We start from the raw sequence: 19,869 nt of genomic DNA, 5'->3' as shown, positions 1-19,869 counted from the left end.
AATATGGGCGTAATGCAGGGTGTTACTCTAAAATACTTCAGTGTGTGACCCAGGTTGGAGCCCAGCAAGCGTGCTGTGTGCCACAGACACTGCCTGCAGTAGCTTCTGACAGCTTCTAGTCATCAACCTGTTGGCCCTGAGTGCCAAACACTCAGTGCCCTCTGACTTTCATTTTTTGCTCTTACCTGCTGTTGGGGTGTGAGATGCCTCACAGCCACATAGGAGTGTAAGCTCACTGGCAAATTGAATATGTGTGCATTTCTGCTGATTTCTGTCCATTGGGTGAGAAGTGAGAATGGCAGAAGCAGGACACCTTCCTCCCCCAGCCCTGCACATTTCCCACAGTGTGGACTATTGGAGCTTTATGAGAGGCATTTCTTGCTCAGTGGCTGCGCTTAGATACAAAATTAAATGTAGCCCACCACCTTGGAATGGGGTAGGTGCACTGATTCTGTGCTGGTGTAGCAAATTCCATCTGAAACTTACACATTTGTTATCCCTAAACATTTGATGAATTTTAAAGGATTGTAAAATATACATGAAGAACATGTGTGAGATTTTTTCAGTAAAATTAATTACTACAAGCAGTGCTTTGCAAATTCAATGTAGTCCATGTGGGAACAGTTTGGTGGTTCTGGTGCAGTCCTTCAGTGGCAGGAGCAGGAGCAGGTCTGGTTTGCATTGTGTGGATGCCCTGGGTGGAGGAGAGCTCTCCTGAGGGGTGACTGCAGCTCCCAGCTGGGAAGGGGCAGCTCCACCAGCATTTGGCTGCAGCTGCAGTGCTGTGTGTAACAGGGGTGTAGCTCTGGCTGCAGACCAAGCCCCAGTTACAGGTCCTTACCCGTCAGTGAGCATCACACAGGGCTGGTTAGTGCTGGATAATCCTGGAGTCCTTCACGTCTTCATAGTATCAGAAGGCATTTCAGTGCTGCAGCTCTTTCAATTAAGCTCCTGTTGAACTCCATGCACAGATATTGTAATATAATTGGCTGGCCTGCTGCTGAAACAGCCTCTGTCTGTGCTCCAGGCTGGAGGGGAGCCAGAGCGAGCCCTGGGCTCCACACAATGTCACACTGATTAGGAGGGTGCGAGATTTTGTTTTTGCTAAAATAGTTCTGCCAGTACAGCCCAGAGGGCAGCTGCAGTTCCACTGGTACAGAGAGGGCCTTATGCTGCCCTGAATTGTCCCTGGCTCTGGGGCAGGCAAGGATGCTGTGGGGGCACCTTTATCCTGCAGTAACAGCCTGTGCGTGGCTGAGTGCTGCCCAGCTCCACAAGTGCAACTTTACTTTGTTGATATCCACCCCATAGCAACTTGATCTTAAAGACCCAAGGGAAATATTTTGCTTCCTCTGGCTGTTAGGAAGTGGGTTCTCCATGGCAGCAGTCCATTCACAAAGGGTTTGGTCCTGAGCAGGAAACCCTGGTCCAATCCCTAATGAGCCCTTCCTGCTGATAAGGGAACCTGTGGGTCAGGGGCTCTGCCTGAGCCAGTCAGCTCCCCAAGAACTGGGGTGCTTTTTGATGAGCACATCCTCCAGAGCCTGTAAAATGAGACTCCAGGTCCTCCAGAGAAGAGGGTGCAGACTTGGGTGCCACAGAATGGGACCTGCCTGAGGAAAGGCCAGCTCTGGCAGAGCTGTAATATTGCTGCTGCTCTCTGACATTCCTGAGCTAGAACATCCCATCTCTGCCCTGCTCAGCAACCTTGCCTCTTACTGTACATGGAGACCCAACACTGGTTTTATTCCTGGAATAAGTGTATTCATGTGTTCAGTATTATGTGTATTTACTGACTGGGTTATCCCCCAGTTTGGGAAGTGGACTGGAGAATAAGATGCTGTCCTGTTTTGGAGCAAGGAAGCTCTTAGATCTCTTTTTCCAGCTTTGCACTTTGGAAAGGCCTATCCAGTGCAGCCCATGACATGAAGATAGGATGGAGTATTTCTGTATCTTGGAGAGTGCACTAGAAAGGAAGTCACTGACTGGTATCTGCTGGCAGCCCATGTCGTGGTGCTCTGCAAGCCCCTTCACCAGCTGCTGTGTCAGTTTTGCTGTTCAAAAGCTGGTTCCATGACACTTATTTCCCTCCTCACTCTGCCAGAGTAGCATTGCACAACTTCTAAAGTCACTCCTAAACTCACTCTGCGTATTAATAACAAATCCAGCAATAAACCTGGAATACTGGAGCGCTGCCCTTTGTCAGGCAATGCTTGCTGCTGTTGCTGGGATTTGGGAGTGACATGGTTTTTTCCCCTGTGACAAATCTTTGTTCCCCCACTGACTATATTTAGACACAAATAGATCCAGAATCATCTGTGCCCATGGCAAGCTGTGCTACTGCCTGCAGCAGCCCTCACCAGGGCAACATCACGTGGGCTTTTATTGTCACATCTGCCCTGGCCTCTCCAGGCTGATGGAAAATGCATCATCTCAGCCAGGCTTCGATTGCTGGGATGGAGTGCTCTGACTGTCCCTGCCTCATGGTGCCTTTTATCCCCATCTTACACTTTTCAACATAGAACCTGGCTGTGAGAAGTAGAGGTTAGACCTCCTCTTCTGTCTGTGTGTCACATTTCTGTCTGTCTGTCACATTGCTATTTGAGCATTAGTGTGCTCTAGTTGTGCTCCTCCTCAGGGATTACCTCCTTGGCTCAATGGAGCCAGTGTCAGATACTTCCTGTGAGTAGGAAGAAGCTGTGAACATCACTGTTCATGTAGGGGTCTCCACCACGAGGCTCTCTGAGGTTTCAGGGAGTGTGAGGTGACATTAGAAATCCGACAGGACCTGGGGCTCAGCTTAGCTCTCAAGATTGCAAAAGCAGTGATGACAAAGCAACTTGGGGTTAGCCTGGGCTGGCAAGCCTGAACAAAAGCCTGAGAAAAGTTAACTCATACTATCAACTCGAGTTAAAACTCTCATTTCCTTGTTCCTTATAAGTACTTGGTCTGCCACAGTCAGACCATGCTCCTTTTGCAGGTGTGTGCTCAGAGCATTTCACCAGGAGTTCACTCCTGTCAGCGAAGCCCTCCACGCAGCAGAAGTTTTGGTCTGCTGGCAGGATCACAGGCAGGGTAATTCCCATTTTCCCACTGCACTTGCATCTCTTGATGACTTTGGACACAGCTGCCTGCTCTGCTGCACCCTGTAGCAGCACTCAGTGGGTTTTGTCCCAGCCCTGGCTGCTTTTCCATAGTGGCTTGGTCTGTGGTGCTCTTCAGAGTGCAGAAGTTTGATGGGCCTCACACAGAGATACAGCCCAGTGTCAGAAATCCCCACTACTCCAGAGCACTTCAGGCAGGTTCTTTGGCTCAGTTTGTGGGTGATGAGGGTGGAAATGCTGGGTACCTGCTACCAGCTCAGCAAGTGGAGCATATGGACAGGCACCACTGGGTTGGCAGTGAGTTCCTTGGGCTGTGCCACCCTGACTGAATGGTGGGAATCCATCAGGCCTCTCCCTGCCAGCCTGCCTTGGGCAGTGCCCTCCAGCCAGGATCACTGCCAAGCCTCCAGCACCATCCAACCTGCTTTTATCTTCATCTCTTCCTCGCTTTCTGGTTTTTTCCACCTGGGATTTCAGTGTTTGTTTGTTTGGTGTTAAAGAGGCTTTCTTGTTTGCTTTTTTAAGTATGTGTTGTGACAGGCAGAGCTGAGAACAAGCCAGGTTGCTCTCTGCATCCACCCGAGAGCTTGTTTGGGGAAACAATGCCAAGTAGGGGCAGGGAGAGAAAGTCGAAATGCAGTTGGGTTTTTCCTGGAAGACTTCTTGTCCTTGGCTGGTTATGTGGAGTTGGGATGAGAAGAGCTGATCACTTTTAGGTGAAGAATAAGACCTGTTAGGTCATTCTAGGGAAGGTTTCTGCAAGCTGGCAATACCAGGCACTGTCATTGTGCTGCTGTCTGCCCCATCCAGCCAGACCGTCCTGACCTTAAGGAGCAGGTGGCACTGCTCTTGCCTTGCTGACATGCCCCTCTTGTTCCGTTTCTCTAACACCCATTTTGACTCCTCTGTTGAGGAAGATGGTCTGGGAGTGAAGAGCAGAGCTGGCACATGGGCCCAGCCAGGTCTCTGCATGCACCCCTCTCATGCAGTGCCTCTCCTACCCTTGCACGCACAAGGAAGGACAGCAGGGCATGGTGCTCTGGGCAGGAATCTTCCACTTTATTAAAATGAAAGTATTTACTGGCTGCATCAGTTGCCCAGCTGTGGTTAGTTTGCATGAGAACCATTTCCTGCACTTAAGGAAACTATTCAGCTTTACAGCAGATTGTGGAAGGAAGAGATACTACAATGTCCAAAATCCTCTCTTTGCTGACTGGGCAAGTTTCTCACCTGAATCTCTGCCATCCAAGCACTTGGGGTGACAGGAACAGATCTGCCATTGCTGTGCTGCAAGGAAATATCACAAGTTCCAGTGAGGAAGGGAGGGGAGGAAGGAGAGGGACAGCAGGAGAGCCAGGGCTGGGTGGTCAGGATGGGGTTTTAAGGGCTTTGGGGCCTGAGATGCCATCTTTCTGCCCTTGGTGACATCTGCTTGCCAGCACCCTGTCCTGAGAGTGGGATCTGACATGCTGCTCAGCACTCAGACATCCGAGATCACTGTGTCAGGGGAGATGTGAGGGCAAACAGAAGGAGCAGCACAGAGCTCTGGACAGCAGGAATGTTCTGCATGGATGGAGGAGGAAAGTGGCTTGGCAGCAGTGGAGCAGACAGATATCTGAGTGAATCACAGGTTCGACATGAGTCACTGCTGTCGCATGGTTGTGAGGAAGGCACACGTCACAGGGGCCGTGTAAGGAGCTGAGTGCTTCCCAAGCATCTGAAGCATTCCCCTGCTCCCAGGGCTGGTGAACCCATCACTCATGCTATTCCTGTTTTGGATGCTGCATTTTGAGGAATGAAGAGCCAATAGCTGAGTCCATGGAGAGTGGTGAAAGTGGTCAGAGGGCTGGAAGCCATGAGGAATGAGAAAAGCTTGAGAGGACCTGGGATTGTTTAGTCTAGGAAGGAGCAAGCTGGAGGGGGGGCAATATGAAAAGCTTTCAAAGACATAAAAGGCTGCTGCAAGAAGTGAGGCAGTGATCTGTTCTTAGTAGCTACCAGGAAGAAGATATCGAGTCATAGGCTGAGCAAGGAAATTTAGTCATTGGGGAAGAGTTACATAAATGAAAGGCTGCTGAAGTACTGAAACCTCAGTGAGTGTGGAGTTGGTGTCAGGAGACCTTCAGAGCACCCATGTCTGGGTGGGTGGGAGAGGAACTCATCCTGCTTTGGCTGGTGGGATGCACTCTGAGGCCTTTGTAGCCAGGTTCCCAATTGCTGGAAGATTATTTTCTAAAGCTTGTGATGAAGTCCACCTCCGTTAAACAGGCATACATTTCCCAGCCCTGCTGAGCATGTTACAAGACATCAGGGATTACCTGTGGCAGTGACACTTTATCACTGCTATAGCAGCAATTTTCCAAGCCTTTTCAGCTGCAGGCTTGCACCAAGATGGGGGAAGCATTACTGTTAAGGACAGGAACACAGAGTGTGTTCACCTAGAGTGGGTCAGCAAGGGAGCCCATGGCTTGCTGCTTGTCCCTGTGTAGGACCATGCCAGATGAGGCACAGGCACAGTCCTTGTCCTGATGACATTAGATGGTGCAGGGGGAATCCCTCCACCAAGGCAGAGCTCCTCAGCCTTCTTCTTCTTTTTTTTTTCTTTTTTTTTTTTTTTTTGCTGGTTCAGGGGCAGACTTTGGCTGTGCTTTTTAATTGTGAAAATTCAGAGCATGTCTTTGTGTCCTAAATAGGCGATTGTCCTGATCCTCGTCCCTGGGATCCATTATGTCTTAGCAAATTACTTTCTCTCTTTTAAATGCCTTAGTGATTAAAGATGCCACAGCAGATACCCTTAATGAGTACAAAAAGGGTAATAATTCCTCTTGTTGGCACTGAATGCAATTAATCAGGCCCCTTTACTTGCTTTTTAAACAGATGAGGCATTTAAGGCCAAGCAAGTTTTTAATTGGACTTTAATGTTTCTCATTTACTTCATTTTGGCACAAGCGTAGGAATTCCCACCCCCAGGTTTGCTGGATTTGTTCAGGGTGATAAAAGGCTCAGCATGGAATGAAGACTCAGCAGCAGACTCAAACATGTCCTTCAGCCTGTGCCTGGCCCCATTGCCTGGCCCAGGCTTGGTCCTGCTGCAGCAGCACAGAATTGTCCAGACAGGAGCAGAACCAGGTTATCCAGCATGGGACTGCCATTGGATATTGATAATATTTCTGGAGTAGTCATCAACACAAGGGTGCAACATAGCCTGCTCTTTTTTGTCATGTTCCCTTGCCTTGAAGGAACTATTGACTTGTGAGTATTCTTGTGATTATCTGGATGCCCTTGATGGAGGTCCATATCATAGCCCAGACTCTGTAGCTTCAAGTAAGGGGTGAATTATATGTTTTAAGCAATATTCCAGAGATCCATGGCCAAGAGGACATACAGAGGCCTTAAGCTCCATTACAGGTGGATGTATGCATCCAGATGTTATTAATTTATGCCAGAAATTGCCATGGAAGAGAAGATACATCGTAAGCAGCTCTCATCTGATATGCAGCTCCTGCTCCCTGAGGCCAGCACCCCCTCTTCTTCCATCTCTGGCCATCTTGCTTTTGGTTCCCTTCCCTCCATCTCTCCCCCAGTGTGGTTTGGGGACAGCAGTGGCCTGCCAGCAGGTCCCGGTCTGTGTTTCATGCAGAGACGAGTTCAGCAGCCCAGCTTGGCTCACTGGCCCCTGTCCCAGCTCAGCCCTTCCCTGGCAGCAGCTGACCGAGGTTCAGCCAAAAGGGATCAGCCTCAGCATGTGTGAGCCTGCCCCTGAGCCTGCTCGTCACTCTGCAGGGCAGAGCTTTCTCCAACACCCAGGAAAGATCCCAGAACTTTCAGTTGGGTTTTTCCAGGTGTGTGCTGTGTCCTTTGCAGTCAGACCTGTCTGTATTTCAAGTGACAGTGACTGTGGAGTTCCACCCGTGGAAAGGTCAGTGGATGCAGATGAGCTGTGGGTGTCCTTGGGTAGGTGAGATGGCTCTTGGGTTATTGGGGTTTTTTGCCCCAAAAAAACATTCAGGAGAAATCTAGGGACAAGGGACAACACCCTCCATTTCTTCATCCCTACTTTTCCCACTTCAAAGGCAGGAAAATCTTAAGCCCAAGTGTGTCTGGAAAGTTAAATGTATTCAGAAAAATGTGTTACTGAATACCTTGTGTTAATTTAAACACTTTCTGCCTGCCAGGCTTGGGGCAGAGGAGCTTTGCCAGCTGCATTAGCCTAGATCTGTTTCAGGGCATCTTTAAAGCCTCCCAGTGCAGGTTAAGGAACTGCTGTGCACAACCACTGGGCTCTGCTTTCCAGGCAGCTGTGCAGCAGGGAATGCCATGGGGGAGGCTGGCCCAATATTTTATTTGGTTCATCCTTATTCTTTGTCATATCTCCTTTCCTCTGACCCCCTCATATCTTGAACACACATCTAATACTGGGTTTGGTGGTTGAGCAAGGCTTGTGTAGTCCTAGATAGCCAGATGTGGGAACCAAAGTCTCTCCAGTTTTTTCTTCTGCTGGGAACATCTTTGCCCATTTTGCCCCCTTACACCACTTTCCTGCTACCTGCAGATAAGGATACCTGGAGCCATCATGCCTTGAAAAGTAAGGGAGAATTGAGCATTGGATCAAGGTTTTGTTGTGTGATCATGGTGTGAAGGGCTGAAGACATCTTGATGAGATGTTCAGGGATAAAGGCGAATCAAAGAGATCCAGCTTGTTCTGTGTCCCCACAGAGTGAACAACTGCTGGCTCTTGGGCTGGGCTCCAGCCATGGGCAGGGACTGAAGGAAATAAGAGGACCAGGTCCTAGGACATTTCTGCTCCTCTGGCTGGTGTTGAGGAGGGGCAGGCAGCCTTGTCCAGTTGCTATGGAGCCTGCCAAGATGTCCTTAATCCCAAATATGTCTCTGTCTCTAAGCTGCAACCCCAAGTGACTCTAGCCAGCCATTTTTTCATTGAGAGTCTTCTGGCTGAGGCTTACAGAGTTGTCATTTTCTTTGATTTAATTCCATATAAACTGCAGAATTATTTTCCTTTAGAGGCTTGCAAATTACGGAAGCATAAACCATGCTAATGATCCGATAAGGACAACTTTGGATACGTTCCCAAGAATGGCTACCCCTGGGCAGGAGCGTGCTCAGAGAGCACTGATGGAGAGCAATTTGCCATGCTCACCTGGCTGCCTTCCTTGGGCCCCCCTTCCCAAATTCCTTCATCTCTCAGGAACGAGAGTAATTTCCTCTCTGGCTTCTTGCAGAGGCAAAGGCCCTGCAGACCTGAAGTTATCTCTGGAATGTGTGTAAACACGAGTTCAATGGGATGCTGTTTGCCCCCCATTCCTGGGGGGGCTTGAGAAGGGTTAATACAAGTTTGTTTAATGGGTTCCTATCCCTGAGAATTGTCTTCCTTAGAGGGCAGCTTGGCTGACCTGAACCCCTGTGTGTGCATTTCCCAGCATAAAGGGGAGATTGGGGGGCCCCACCACACGGGTGGGATTTCACTCCTCTAAGAACAAGGGATGAAAGGCCAAAGTGGTCTTCCTGCCAAACAGGGACCCAGGAGATGGTATGGGATCACAGTGCACGTGCACTGGGACTCAGTGTGCAGCTAACAGGATTATTTAGGTGATGCTTGGACAGAAACAAATCAGGAGAAGGATGGGGGTTACAGACAGTTCTGTGTTCCCATCTTCAAAGAGCACTGAAATGTAAGCAGGGGGACAAAACGTTTTCAGTGATGTATGGGCTGGGGCAAAATGCATTTCAGTGAGAGGCATAAGGAACTCTATCTGTTTGCATAAAAATAATTCAGATGTAAGTTCATTAATGGTGTACAAGTACGTCACTAATGAGACTTGCTTGGAGACCTGGGGTGTTCTTGGATTTAGAGTAAGAAGCAGGAACCAGAAACTAAAACTAGAGAAAATCAAGCATTAGTACCAAGTAAATGGTTAATTCCTGGATGTGTTGTCAGCACTAGTGACGCACTGAGGCTGGATGCCTTCCAGAAAACAACACTTTAACTGAAGACAAAGAAACAGACTTAGCACAGAGGTGATCAGTGGAATGGCTTGGCCTGGTGTATACAAGGGGTCAAACTAGATGATTTAATGATCTCTTTGGGCCTGAAAGCTCTCTGTTCTCTTAAGAAGATAAATGAAAAAGCCCTTTCACAAAAACCAAGCACTTGAGATATGTGTGTAATGAACTCTGCTGCTTCCAGGGGAACGGCAGAGCAGGATCTGCAGGAAGCGTGACCTTGCTGCCTGCAGGCTCCCTGGAGTTGGTGGCCATCTGTACCACCATCGAGGCCACCACCCTCACCTCTGGTTTTAATTGCCATCTCCCCTCATTTAACCAACATTTGCTCCTTAATCTCCATCAGGGTGAAGAGGCCAAGCGGCATGAGCAGCCTCCTGGGGAAGATCGGTGCCAAAAAGCAGAAGATGAGTACACTGGAGAAATCTAAACTGGACTGGGAGAACTTCAAGGAGGAGGAGGGGATTGTGGAGGAGCTGGCAATCCATAACCGAGGGAAAGATGGGTAAGAGGGGCTTTACCTACTAGCAGTCCAGAATTTCCCATCACTTCCTTTACATGTGGGATGCCCATTGCTGGCTACAGAGTTCAAAAACCCATGGGATCTCTTAAGGATTTATTCTAGGGATACATAAAGCCAGTAGCAGCTGTAGGCATCACAAGGAGACAGGTAAGTCTGCAAACACCTGTCACTCTCTGCTAACAGCCTTGTGAGTTCTCTAAGTCCAGCCAATGTCTGGCTTTGTCATCTCTTCTGCTTGTGGCACAGAGCATGAACTGGTCTAATGCAGCCCCTCCATGAGGAAACACAATTGCCTTTGTCCTGTTTTCTTTTTTCAGTTTGGGAGTGTTTTGTTCTGTCCATCAAATCACACATTTCAGCTGTATCTGTCCTCTTTCCTCCAGCATAAAGATTTGTGTAAACCCAGAGCAGCTGGCAAGGTGCGTCAGAGATTATGGCAGTACTGGGCGTTGGTTGTGTGCATCAAGCAATGTTCACTCCAATGAAGTTAATGGAAGTATCATAAAAGTAAATGGTGATGCTGTAAATAAAGCAGAAAGTTAATAACATGCACTGCAGGGAGTGATAATGAGATCAGAAGCAGCATTTCCACTACAAGTGCTTTGCTAAGCTCTGGGAAAACATAACCAGCTTAGTGGACAGCTCGTAAAATGTACATTTTATTATAAGCTGTTCTTTTACTGGAAGAACTCAAAGCTTCTGCATTCCAACAGATTGGATTTTCTGTTTTAAACAGATATTTTATAACTGTCAGACTATCAAATAGATATTTTCAGTTTGGTCTTGCACCCTTCCACAAACACGCCTTCTCCATCAAATCTCTCCTGATCTGTTTCTGGTCATGAAATAAATGCATGCCCTTGAAAAAGTAGAGCAATTCAGCAGGAGTGCTGCAGAGGAGCAGCTGTTCCTCTGAGATCCCTGAAGTCCAAGGAGGTGCATGATTTACACCACATACAGGTGTGGCAGAGCAGTGTTTGTGTCATCTCTTGTGTGCCCAAACCCAGTATGTCAGCTCCTCTTGGCCAGTTTCCTTTCCCAGCCCATCCAAGCAGGACAGCTTGCTCTTCATGCCTGGCAAACCTTCATCACGTGATGGTCCTTGAAGGCTAAAGAAGGGATCAGCACATGGAAAAGATGAGCAAAGCAGAGCAGCAATTTTAAGAGCATCTTTAATCTTGGACGGCTTTGGGTTTTGCTGCCTGTCACATCCCAGGCTAGAAAATCTGCTGAGCTCTTGGCAAGCAGTTTTTGTCATTAAACAAATGAGGAACATAATGCCAGGATAACTTTAGACACTCCTTATGAATATGTTTACACTAGTCAGGCATGCAGTGTGAGGGGATCAACCGAGTATCTGCTCACTAGGAATTACTTCCACCTTCAAGGTAAAGGGAGAAGGGAGAAGCACCGATGGAGGCACAGCCCTCTGCATTTGTGCTTACAGACCACCTCGGTGTGAAGGGTGCAGTGCCCTCCCAGAGCAGCCATCTCGCCTGGGGGGCAGGGCCGGTCACACAGACACAGCTGCTGCCGGCCCCAGGTCATTTCACAGGAGCCTGTTGTCCCTTCTGCAGCTGCCTCTTCTCCTTTAATAATGTCAGCCGTGCTCACCCTTCAGTGGGCAATCATTTACACATCTCTATAAAAATTGTAATGAGCTGTTGTTAACCCTTCAACCTAGGCAAGCGAGAGCGGGCACTGCCTTCAATCCCTGGTGCTGTTAGAAACCTCTGCTCCCCACGTGTCCTGCTGTGTGATTGTAAATGTCTGCCTGGCAAGGAGAGCTGCAGCCCACTCCTGGAGATGTTTGCTCAGTGCCACACATCCTGTGCACTTTCAGAGATGGTCTGTGCGTGTCTCAAGGAAAGCAGGAAGCTTTACTTTTTGCTCAGGAGAGAAGACAGGCTGAATTCCTTTATTGTGCCAACCCTGTGGAAGCTGCTGCAGCCCAGAGCTCCTCGCACCTCCCTGGTCCTTCTCAGCAGCCACATCAGAACACAGCAACCAGGGGAGCAGTGGGGTTGTGGCATCTTCCTGCTGCCAGTGCCAGTTATCAGCCCAGCCATTCTGGGCCTAGAATTCCTGAGACAGAGGGGACATGTGCTATCCCCTTGCCTGTCCTCCCTTGCCTCTGATTTTCCACCCCTTGTACCCCCAGCCCCCATCCACATATTTGCATTTCCTTAGGAGTAGAATCTGGGCTTTTACAGCCTGGCTGTATCAAGTCCTGAGGGCCTGTCCTGCATTTGACATGAGGGGCTGCAGTAAGGAGCAGAGGCAGCTATCCCCTTTGCTGTTCATCTCTCTGATGTGCTTTATAAATGGAAATGTGTAGTGGCCTCTTAATTGGGCCACCTTTGTAGGGCAGCCCGATGGGGGAGCAGCCGGCCCCAGCACTCCTGCACCGGGTGACTGATGGTGACTGACAGGGGACAGGCAGCACCAAAGACCCTCCCCAGAGCAGCTTGCAGCTGCCCTCGTTAGCAGAGACAGCCTTGCTCCCTCCCAGTGGGTTTACTTTGCTCTGCTGTGGATCACAGCTGCCCCATTTCCAGGCGGGTTGATGATTTACAGGAGCTATTGATTCAGGTAGCAAAGGTTGTTTAGACAAGCACAGGACGGGTGTTTGTGCCTCACTCGTGCACTTTGCACCGTGCTTGGCGGTGCCTTGGTGTTGGCTGCACGGAGCTGCCTGAGCACAGAGAGAGCAGCAGCTCCAGCACAGGCTTCAGAGCATGGAGGGGCTTGTGCTGTCCCTGCAGCTTCCCTGCTTACGTCTGTGTGCACCTCCAGCCCCTGTGTGCCTGCAGCACAACCAGCCGGGCCCCACCAGCCCCAGTGTATGCCCAGCTAGTGCCTGGGGGTCTGTGCTCTGCTACCTAGAGCACTTTTCTGTGGCCAGCCAAGGACAATGCCATGGGATGACGTCGGTGGCAGTTCTTCCTCCTTGCAACGCTGCTGGCTGTGGCTGTGAGACCGCATTCCTGGTTCATGATCCATATCAATCCCCCAGGAGGCAGGCCCTGCCCACCAGAGAGGCACAGCAGCCAGGGGGAAGAGGAGAAGAAAGAGACTGACCCCTTGATAGATGGGTGTCCCAGAGGGGCCAAAACAGCTTTGGATTCAGTAGGTTGGGCTGTTGCTGCCCAGGCCATTGGGGTGTTCCCAGATGAACAGGAACTCCTGTCCTTGTTGTCCCAGCTGGGTTGTGGCTGGTGTTCAGCAGTGGAGGGGGAGAGAAACCACACGCCCAGTAGTGACACTGAGCACATAGAGTGTGACCCCTCAGCTTCCTTCCTGTGGCCTCTCTGGGCCCAGCCCCAGGAGCCTCCCTGCTCACAGGGATGAAGGGAAGCGACACTCCCCTGCCTGCCTTTCCTGAGCCACTCTGGGGAGGGGGCCTCAGTGCACAGCCCTCCTCCAACACTGAGGGGCAGGGGCCACAAAAACACCTCCTCCCAGCCAGCTCCTGGCCTGCATTGCACCGTGCTGGTCCCTGCCCCTCGCTGCCGGCGGAGATGAGCTGACCCAGTTGTGTCAGCACGAGACGGGCTGGAGCTGAGATGGGAGTGGGTGGCAGCAGGGACACATGGGGCTGTTCACCCGCTTGGGGGAATCACTCACTGAAATGAATCTGGATTAATTCATTTCCAGTGATGACTGGGTGGGCAGGAGTGTCAGGGCTGTCCCTTGCAGCAAGGGCAGAGGCTCCCTGCTGGGGACACATTCAGTACAGGTTCAATAGTTGTAGCATAAAGAATTGCAGAATCACGGAATGGTTCAGGTTGGAAGGGACCTTTAAGGGGCAGCTAATCCAACCCCCAGCAGTGAGCAGGAATTCTTTATCTAGATCAGATTGCTTAGAGCCCCATTCAGCCTGACCTTGCAGGGACCTCATCACCAAATGCTCATCTGTCTCAGAGAGAACATTGGTAGGAGAGGCCTTTAACCTTCCCATGTGAGCCTTGGGCACTTTCATGCACACCACCCAGCAGCCTGGAAAACCTGCAGAGCCTGAGATGCTCATCTTCCCTTAGGCTTTGCTCTTGCTTTCAAGCAGTGGGCTGCTCTGGTAAGCAGGAAAGCAGTGACCAACAGAACAGCCAAATTCAGTGATTCCCCACACAAGTTTAATGACCTTGTCATGGCAGTGCAATGTTTGCCACCCTGGAACAAATGCAAAACAATTGTGATGATTCAGTTACAGCTCCTGTTTTGAATTGCAATTTCACTCCTTCTCTAGGTTAATTAGTAGCACAGCCCCGGGCTGTCTATGGCAAGGGTTTGCAGTGAACTACATTAAAATTCAGCTGCATGCCATTAATGAGGAGCAAGGTGCTTTTCCAGGCATAGGCGTGCCTTCTTCCTCGCAGCACTCAGGTGCCATGCTGAGGGGCAGCACTAAATACTCGGTGGTTAGAAGGTGGTCTGTGGCTGGGAAACCCCTGGCCTGCATCCCTGAGCTGCTGCAGGCTTGCTGGGTGATGCTTTTTGCATCCCTAATGCTCCCTGTGCCTGTTCCTTGTATCGTGGGCCTGTCAGCTTGTATCGAAGGCTGTGTGGTTGGGTTTGAGCTGCTTTGCTAGGTGGTGCAAAGGCCTGCTATGATCCCCTTCAAGGTGCCTGTGGAGGACATTTCTCAGCTGTAGGAGAAGAGCTGGAACCAGAATCAGCCAGTTCAGTTCTCTAGTCTATGGGACCACCAGAGCAGTTTTGGTGTCCATAGATGTTCAGTGGAGCAATCGGTTCATGGAAAGAGAGGGAAGGAGACAGTGCTTTCCCTCCCTGTCATCCCTTCAGGTGGGGTTTGCCCCAGGCTGGGGCCACTCAGGCTGCCACAGGCACTGCTCACAGCCTCTGCCTCTGCCTCCCTGCAGGTACATCGAGAGGAAAGCGTTCCTGGAGCGCGTGGATCACAGGCAGTTCGAAATCGAACGTGACATCAGACTGAGCAGGATGAAGCCCTGACGTGCTGGGGGTGGCCAGCCCCCCACATGGGGGATTTGCTCCCTTCTGTGCCCCAGGGCTGGCTGGGGGCTGCCGGCCACCGACGACCACCAAGCACGGAAACTGTTCTCTACCCAAGACTCAGCCTGTGTGTCTCAACATACAGGGTTTTCCTTTTACTGTAATAGTTTGGGGAGGGTATTTGTCAGTGGACAGGAGGCACTTGGAGGGTTAAATGGCCCAGCAGCTGATAGAAGACTCTGGTGTAATTCTGGCAGCAACTTTCCAAGGAGAAGAGGCGGTGGTACCCATCCTTTACCAATCCCAGGTGCTTCTGGCAGCAGGAGGAGCTGCCAGGGCTGGGAGAGTACTGGCATGTTTGGTGGTGAGAGTGGAGCTGCAGGAAGGTTTCATGGCTGCTGTGCACATTCAAGCTGTGGGCTGGAGCCCTTCTGCCTGCTCTGCCAGCCCGCAGCACTCCCTGCCCCTCCGCCCTCTGCTCCTGTCCAGACAAAGCCAAACTGTCTGTACTTGTTTGTGGGGTCTGATGATGCTGGGGGGGGTTAAGCAAGCTGGTGAAGAAATCCTTCCTTGTTCACACTGTCAAGAAGATGGGAGCAGCTGCAGCAGGCAGGAAGGGCCAGGATCTGAGTGTTCACGTGAATAAAGTATTCCATCCCAACGCTTCTGCATGCTGGCAGTGTGGTTTGTGTGGGAAGCAGAGGACAAAGAAATTAAGGATCACATACAGTAAGGAGTGTCTGACAGGAGTCATAAAAACCTCTCTCAGAGGTGCCCAGTGTGTGCCCTGATAGCAGCCTGGAGGTCAGAGCAAGTGCTTGAACCACCTTCCCTCCTCATTACTGGGGCTGGTGGTGCAATGAAACCCAGAACTGGGGATGACAAGGTCAATGTAGTCCTGTAGCAGTGCTGCAGGAGTGAGGAAACTCATCCAAAGCATGGCCACGCAGGGACATTCAGCCAGTGCAGCTGCCTGGAGGGCAGGCCAAGGCGCCTGGGTGTGGAAGGAGCAGCTGGAGCTGGACACCAGCAATGCTCTGTCATCCCAGCCATCCCTGCTGGCCTGGCTCCGGTGGAGTTGGGCAGCTCCCCATGTCTGGCCTGTGCACATCCTTGGAGCAGAGGTATTCACCAGCATTTCCCCACAGGATGCTTTGGGCCTGCTTGGTGGGGCAGCCCATGGAGGTGCTGTGCTGGGGAAAGCAGCCCCAGCCCCTCTATCCTTCCTGCCCACAGGGTGAGTGATGCCATCGCTGCCATGGCCCCTTCCCTGCAGCTCTGAGCACAGCCTGAGCCTGGGGCTCATGTGCCCACTGCTGAGTCAGCCCTGCTCTGTGCCTGTGCTGCAGGATAGACAGAACAAAACACCACGTGCTCAGGGGAGCTGCAGCCTTTGGCACCCTGTTCTGTACAGAATCAGCTGTATTGGACCTGCTTAGACAAGCCTGAAATTGGACAGAAACAAAACAACAGAGTGATGACATGTTTTCATCTCCAAACACTTCCAAGCCAGTTGCTGTTCTGGCTTAGGTTGCAAAAACAGCCAGAGTCTCTGTCCAGGGCACTGTTGTGGGGATATCTCAGTCTGGGGCTCCCGAGTGGCAGTAAATGGCCCTGGCAGGGCCAGTGGGGGCTGTGGAGCAAGGCAGGTTTGCTGCAGTAGTTTGGCTGCTGTCCTGCTCAGAATGGTAGTGCTGGACCATCTCCAGCACCTTCTCCCCTTGTGTGCTGTCCTGCGCTCCTTACAGGGACCCTCCCAACAGTGACTCCAAGGCAGCCCAGGCTTGTTTTGCTGCAGATCCCAGAAGATGGTGAGATGCTGAGGTAGCCACAAGCAAGCTGGGAAGGCTGGGCCCGCTGAATGCTGAGGAGGCAGCCACGGAAATGATTTGCCTATTGCTCTGCTGTTGCTGAGAGGAGAAGAGGAAATATTTGGAAACATCTCTGCCCTGGGACCCCATGACTGTGATGCTGGATAGCAGCAGGGAAGGGTCATGTCACCCCTGCACAGGCTGGGACCCCGTGGCATCTGGCTTCTGGGGCTGCCAACCAAAAACTTTCATTCCAGGGATATGCTTTCTGCTCCAGCAGCTGGGCAGCACCGAGGAGGTAAGAAATGGAAAATAATTCTGTGCATTGTATCACGAGCAAGAGCAGAATGGAGATGCAACAAGTACCCTTGGAGATCCCAAAGGCCAGAGGCACCAAACCCAGGCTTGTTTTTAAAAACAGCTCCAGGCTGTGTCCATAATGTGTCCGGCAGCTGGATGGCTTGGGGGTGGCTTTGGATTCACATGCACACTAATGGTGTGTTAGAGGGATGTGGCCCACACAACCTCCCTGGTATGCTGGCGAACTGGGAAAATTGATGACCTGCAATTTATAGGATCCTGCCTGCCAGTCCCAGCTATGCTCTTCAGAAACCCTCCAGAGTTTTTTCTTCTTTTCAGCTGAGCAAATGTGGAAAACCTTGAAATCCTGGAAGCAGCCTGACCTGCTGGAAAAGGGCAATGTAATGGCAATGGCCAAGAGCCTCAACTCCCCTCTCTGCTGGGCTCCCAGCTCGTGGCAGCATGGTGTGCCCAGCTCAGCATGAGGATGCTGGGCTGCAGTGCCAGCTCCGGGCCCAGCAAGCTGGGGCAGGCTGGGTGGGATGGCTGGGAGCAGCCTCCAGCCTGGGCTGATCCCTGGCCTCCTCCATGCCCCCCAGCCTCCCGCGTGTTTGCTGCATTGGATCATGTATTCCTCGCCTCTTTCCTGAGGACGAGGAGTGATTTACAGGTCTCCAGAAAACACAGCTTGGCTGCTTTGGAAGGAAAAAAGAAAACAACCAAAACCACTCTCTGCTTGCTATTTCCATTGCCCAGTTGCCTTCCCACAAAGGGGAGTGGCCCCAGGACCCGCCAGCCCTCAGTGTCCCCACCAGCCCTTGATGTCCCCAGCAGCCCTGCACTTTCTGTGAGGAGCAATGTTCTCAGATGTGGGCCCATTTTTGAGACATTCCCACCTTGAGCTGTCCTCTCTGGGAAGCTTGCATGTTCTCCATGGGTTAGGACCCACCCTGGGCATTTGCTTGGGGTAACTTTGGCCCTATAAGGAGTTCCTCATGGCCAGAGCATCACCTCACTCTGAGGAGCTCCCCCTTCCCTGGCTGCCTGAAGGGGCCCCTTGTGCAGCTGAGCCCCAAACAAGGCTCCAATTGTGTCTGTGTGTCCTGATGGTCAGGGCTTCTGCCACATATCCATGTGCTGGGGCCATGGTAAAACCAGCTGTGTGCAACCCACACCCACAGGCTCAGCTTTGCTGATCTGCTGGGGTTTGTGGGGGCTGTTATGGGGCCACGGGAATCATGACAGGGAGGTAACAGTGTGCATTTAAAGCTGCTGCAGTGAAAGGGACACGGGAATAAATGTTGACATGGGTGGAGGTTGAATGCTGTCTGGCTGGGGGTGCATCCCATAGCCCCAGGCTGTCCCAAGGACCACAATGGGATTCATGGACAGAGCTGCCATCAGGCAAAGCGTGGTAGATGGGAGAAAGAGGGACCAGAGCATGGAGCTGACCTTAGGAGCATCTCCCTGCAGCCAGGGCAGGGGTTCTCTGAGGGGCAGAGCTGGTACCTGGAAGGTGATGCTGCCAGCATCATATCCTCTTTTCCAATTTGTTGTTTTCAGCCTCTTCCCACCTCTGCTTCGGAGCTATGTCCCACCCAGCAGCACAGTGGGATTCTGTTTGCAGTGTGTTCAAAAGTAATGGGGAGTAATGGAGTGGCCTGTGGGTCTCCCACCCCATTCGAGGGTCTCCACCCCGGGGCATCCTTGTGCTGGCACTGACATTAGAAGCTCAGCTGATGGTGGTGGCACAGCCAGCCCTCCCTGCTGTCAGCCCTTCCCCTCCCAGCAGTGAGCCCCAGCTGGGGGCGAGGATCAGCGCCAGCCCTCACCAGGGATGAATGGGGAATCAAACAGAGCTGCTACTGTTGGGGCAGCCTGAGCTCTGCAGCCTGCCTTGACTTTGCTGGAGATGAGGGGGTGCCCTGCAATCCTGTTCTTTGGAAAGGCAAGCAGCCTCCCCCAGCATCTTCTCTCCACAGCTGAGAACCAACCCATGCCACAGAGCAGCACAGGGATAAATCCTGGTTGTGATCCTGTTGGGTCCCGTGATATTACAAGCCAAGAGAAATGTCCTCATTATTTCCAGAATATTGAAGTCTAATAAATCCTGTCCTGCCTTATAGGATTTATTTTTTCATTCATTGCTAGGAGACTCAGTCCTGTGTAATCCTATTGCTGCTGCAGGAGGTGGGGAGCAGCTTTCCCAAGCACAGACCTGGCAGGGCTGTGGGCAGGAGCAGGAAGCCCCAGCCCAAGCTGCTGGTCCCAGCAAACATCCAGTGCCAGCCCATCTCCTGGTGTGTCCCACTGTCCCAGAGCTGTGCCCTGTGTTTGATTCACCAAAATTAATCTCATCCAATTGTTGGGACACGGCTGGGCCAATGGGGCATTAATTGGCTGCTAGCCAATTAATATGGCATGGCTCAGCACAGCCTGCTCCCCCTGTCCATTGTACATCTGCCATGCCCCCCCAAATCCCACTTTGGAGTCTTCCTACACCTTCTCACACCATATCCAGCAGGAAAAGCTGCAGAAAGGCAGGAATAGGCGGGCCCAGCCCAGCCAGTCCCCTGCCTGTGCAGAGCCAGCCGTGCCTGGCTCACTGTGCACCAGGGACTCTCTGGAAGACAATGATGGACACATGAATATGGCTGGAAAATTTGCCACTGAAGTGTTTTCCATAGCAACCGTTGCTGGGGCAACCTGCATCCCAAGGAGCATCCATCCCAAAGCACCCAGCCCTGTGTCCAGTGGAGCTGGCAGGGAATCACAGCGTGGGACTGCTGGGACTGCCACCAGCTGCAGCACAGGGATGCTGTGGCAGCCAGTCCAGCTCTGAGCATCCCCAGTGCTGCAGGGCCCTGTAATGCTCCACTTCTCATCTTCTTTTCGGCATTTCATTTTCTCAAAGGTAGGAGAAGCCTGAGGAAGACCTGCTGGTGCCTGTTGCCCCATGGGTGCTTGGCTGTGGAAGCAGGGATGTGCAGGAGCTGTTACCAGCTTGGGGTGCTCAGCAGATGCAAGCAGTGATTTTTGGCTCTGATGGACCAAAAACGGGATTGAGTTTGACAGTGAACACTTTGATCTGAGCATCAACACGGGGAGAGGGAAAAGTGATATTCCCACTGCTTTTAAG

The 19,869-nt window shown here is 51.5% G+C and overlaps 1 protein-coding gene across 1 annotated transcript in view; it reads left to right on the top strand.

Moving 5' to 3' along the window:
* Positions 1-15,280, top strand: part of CFDP1 (craniofacial development protein 1) — a 59,077-nt gene extending 43,797 nt beyond the window's left edge. The window contains exons 6-7 of the mRNA XM_064723330.1: positions 9,472-9,630; positions 14,529-15,280. Of these exons, the coding sequence (XP_064579400.1) occupies positions 9,472-9,630; positions 14,529-14,619 (250 nt within the window). The 3' untranslated portion in view covers positions 14,620-15,280. The remainder of the gene's footprint in view (positions 1-9,471; positions 9,631-14,528) is intronic.
* The last annotated feature ends 4,589 nt before the right edge of the window (positions 15,281-19,869 follow it).

This window comes from Zonotrichia leucophrys, chromosome 11 (genome assembly GCF_028769735.1).
Source record: "Zonotrichia leucophrys gambelii isolate GWCS_2022_RI chromosome 11, RI_Zleu_2.0, whole genome shotgun sequence".
NCBI lineage: Eukaryota > Metazoa > Chordata > Aves > Passeriformes > Passerellidae > Zonotrichia > Zonotrichia leucophrys.
This window is presented reverse-complemented; position numbering and strand designations above follow the sequence as displayed.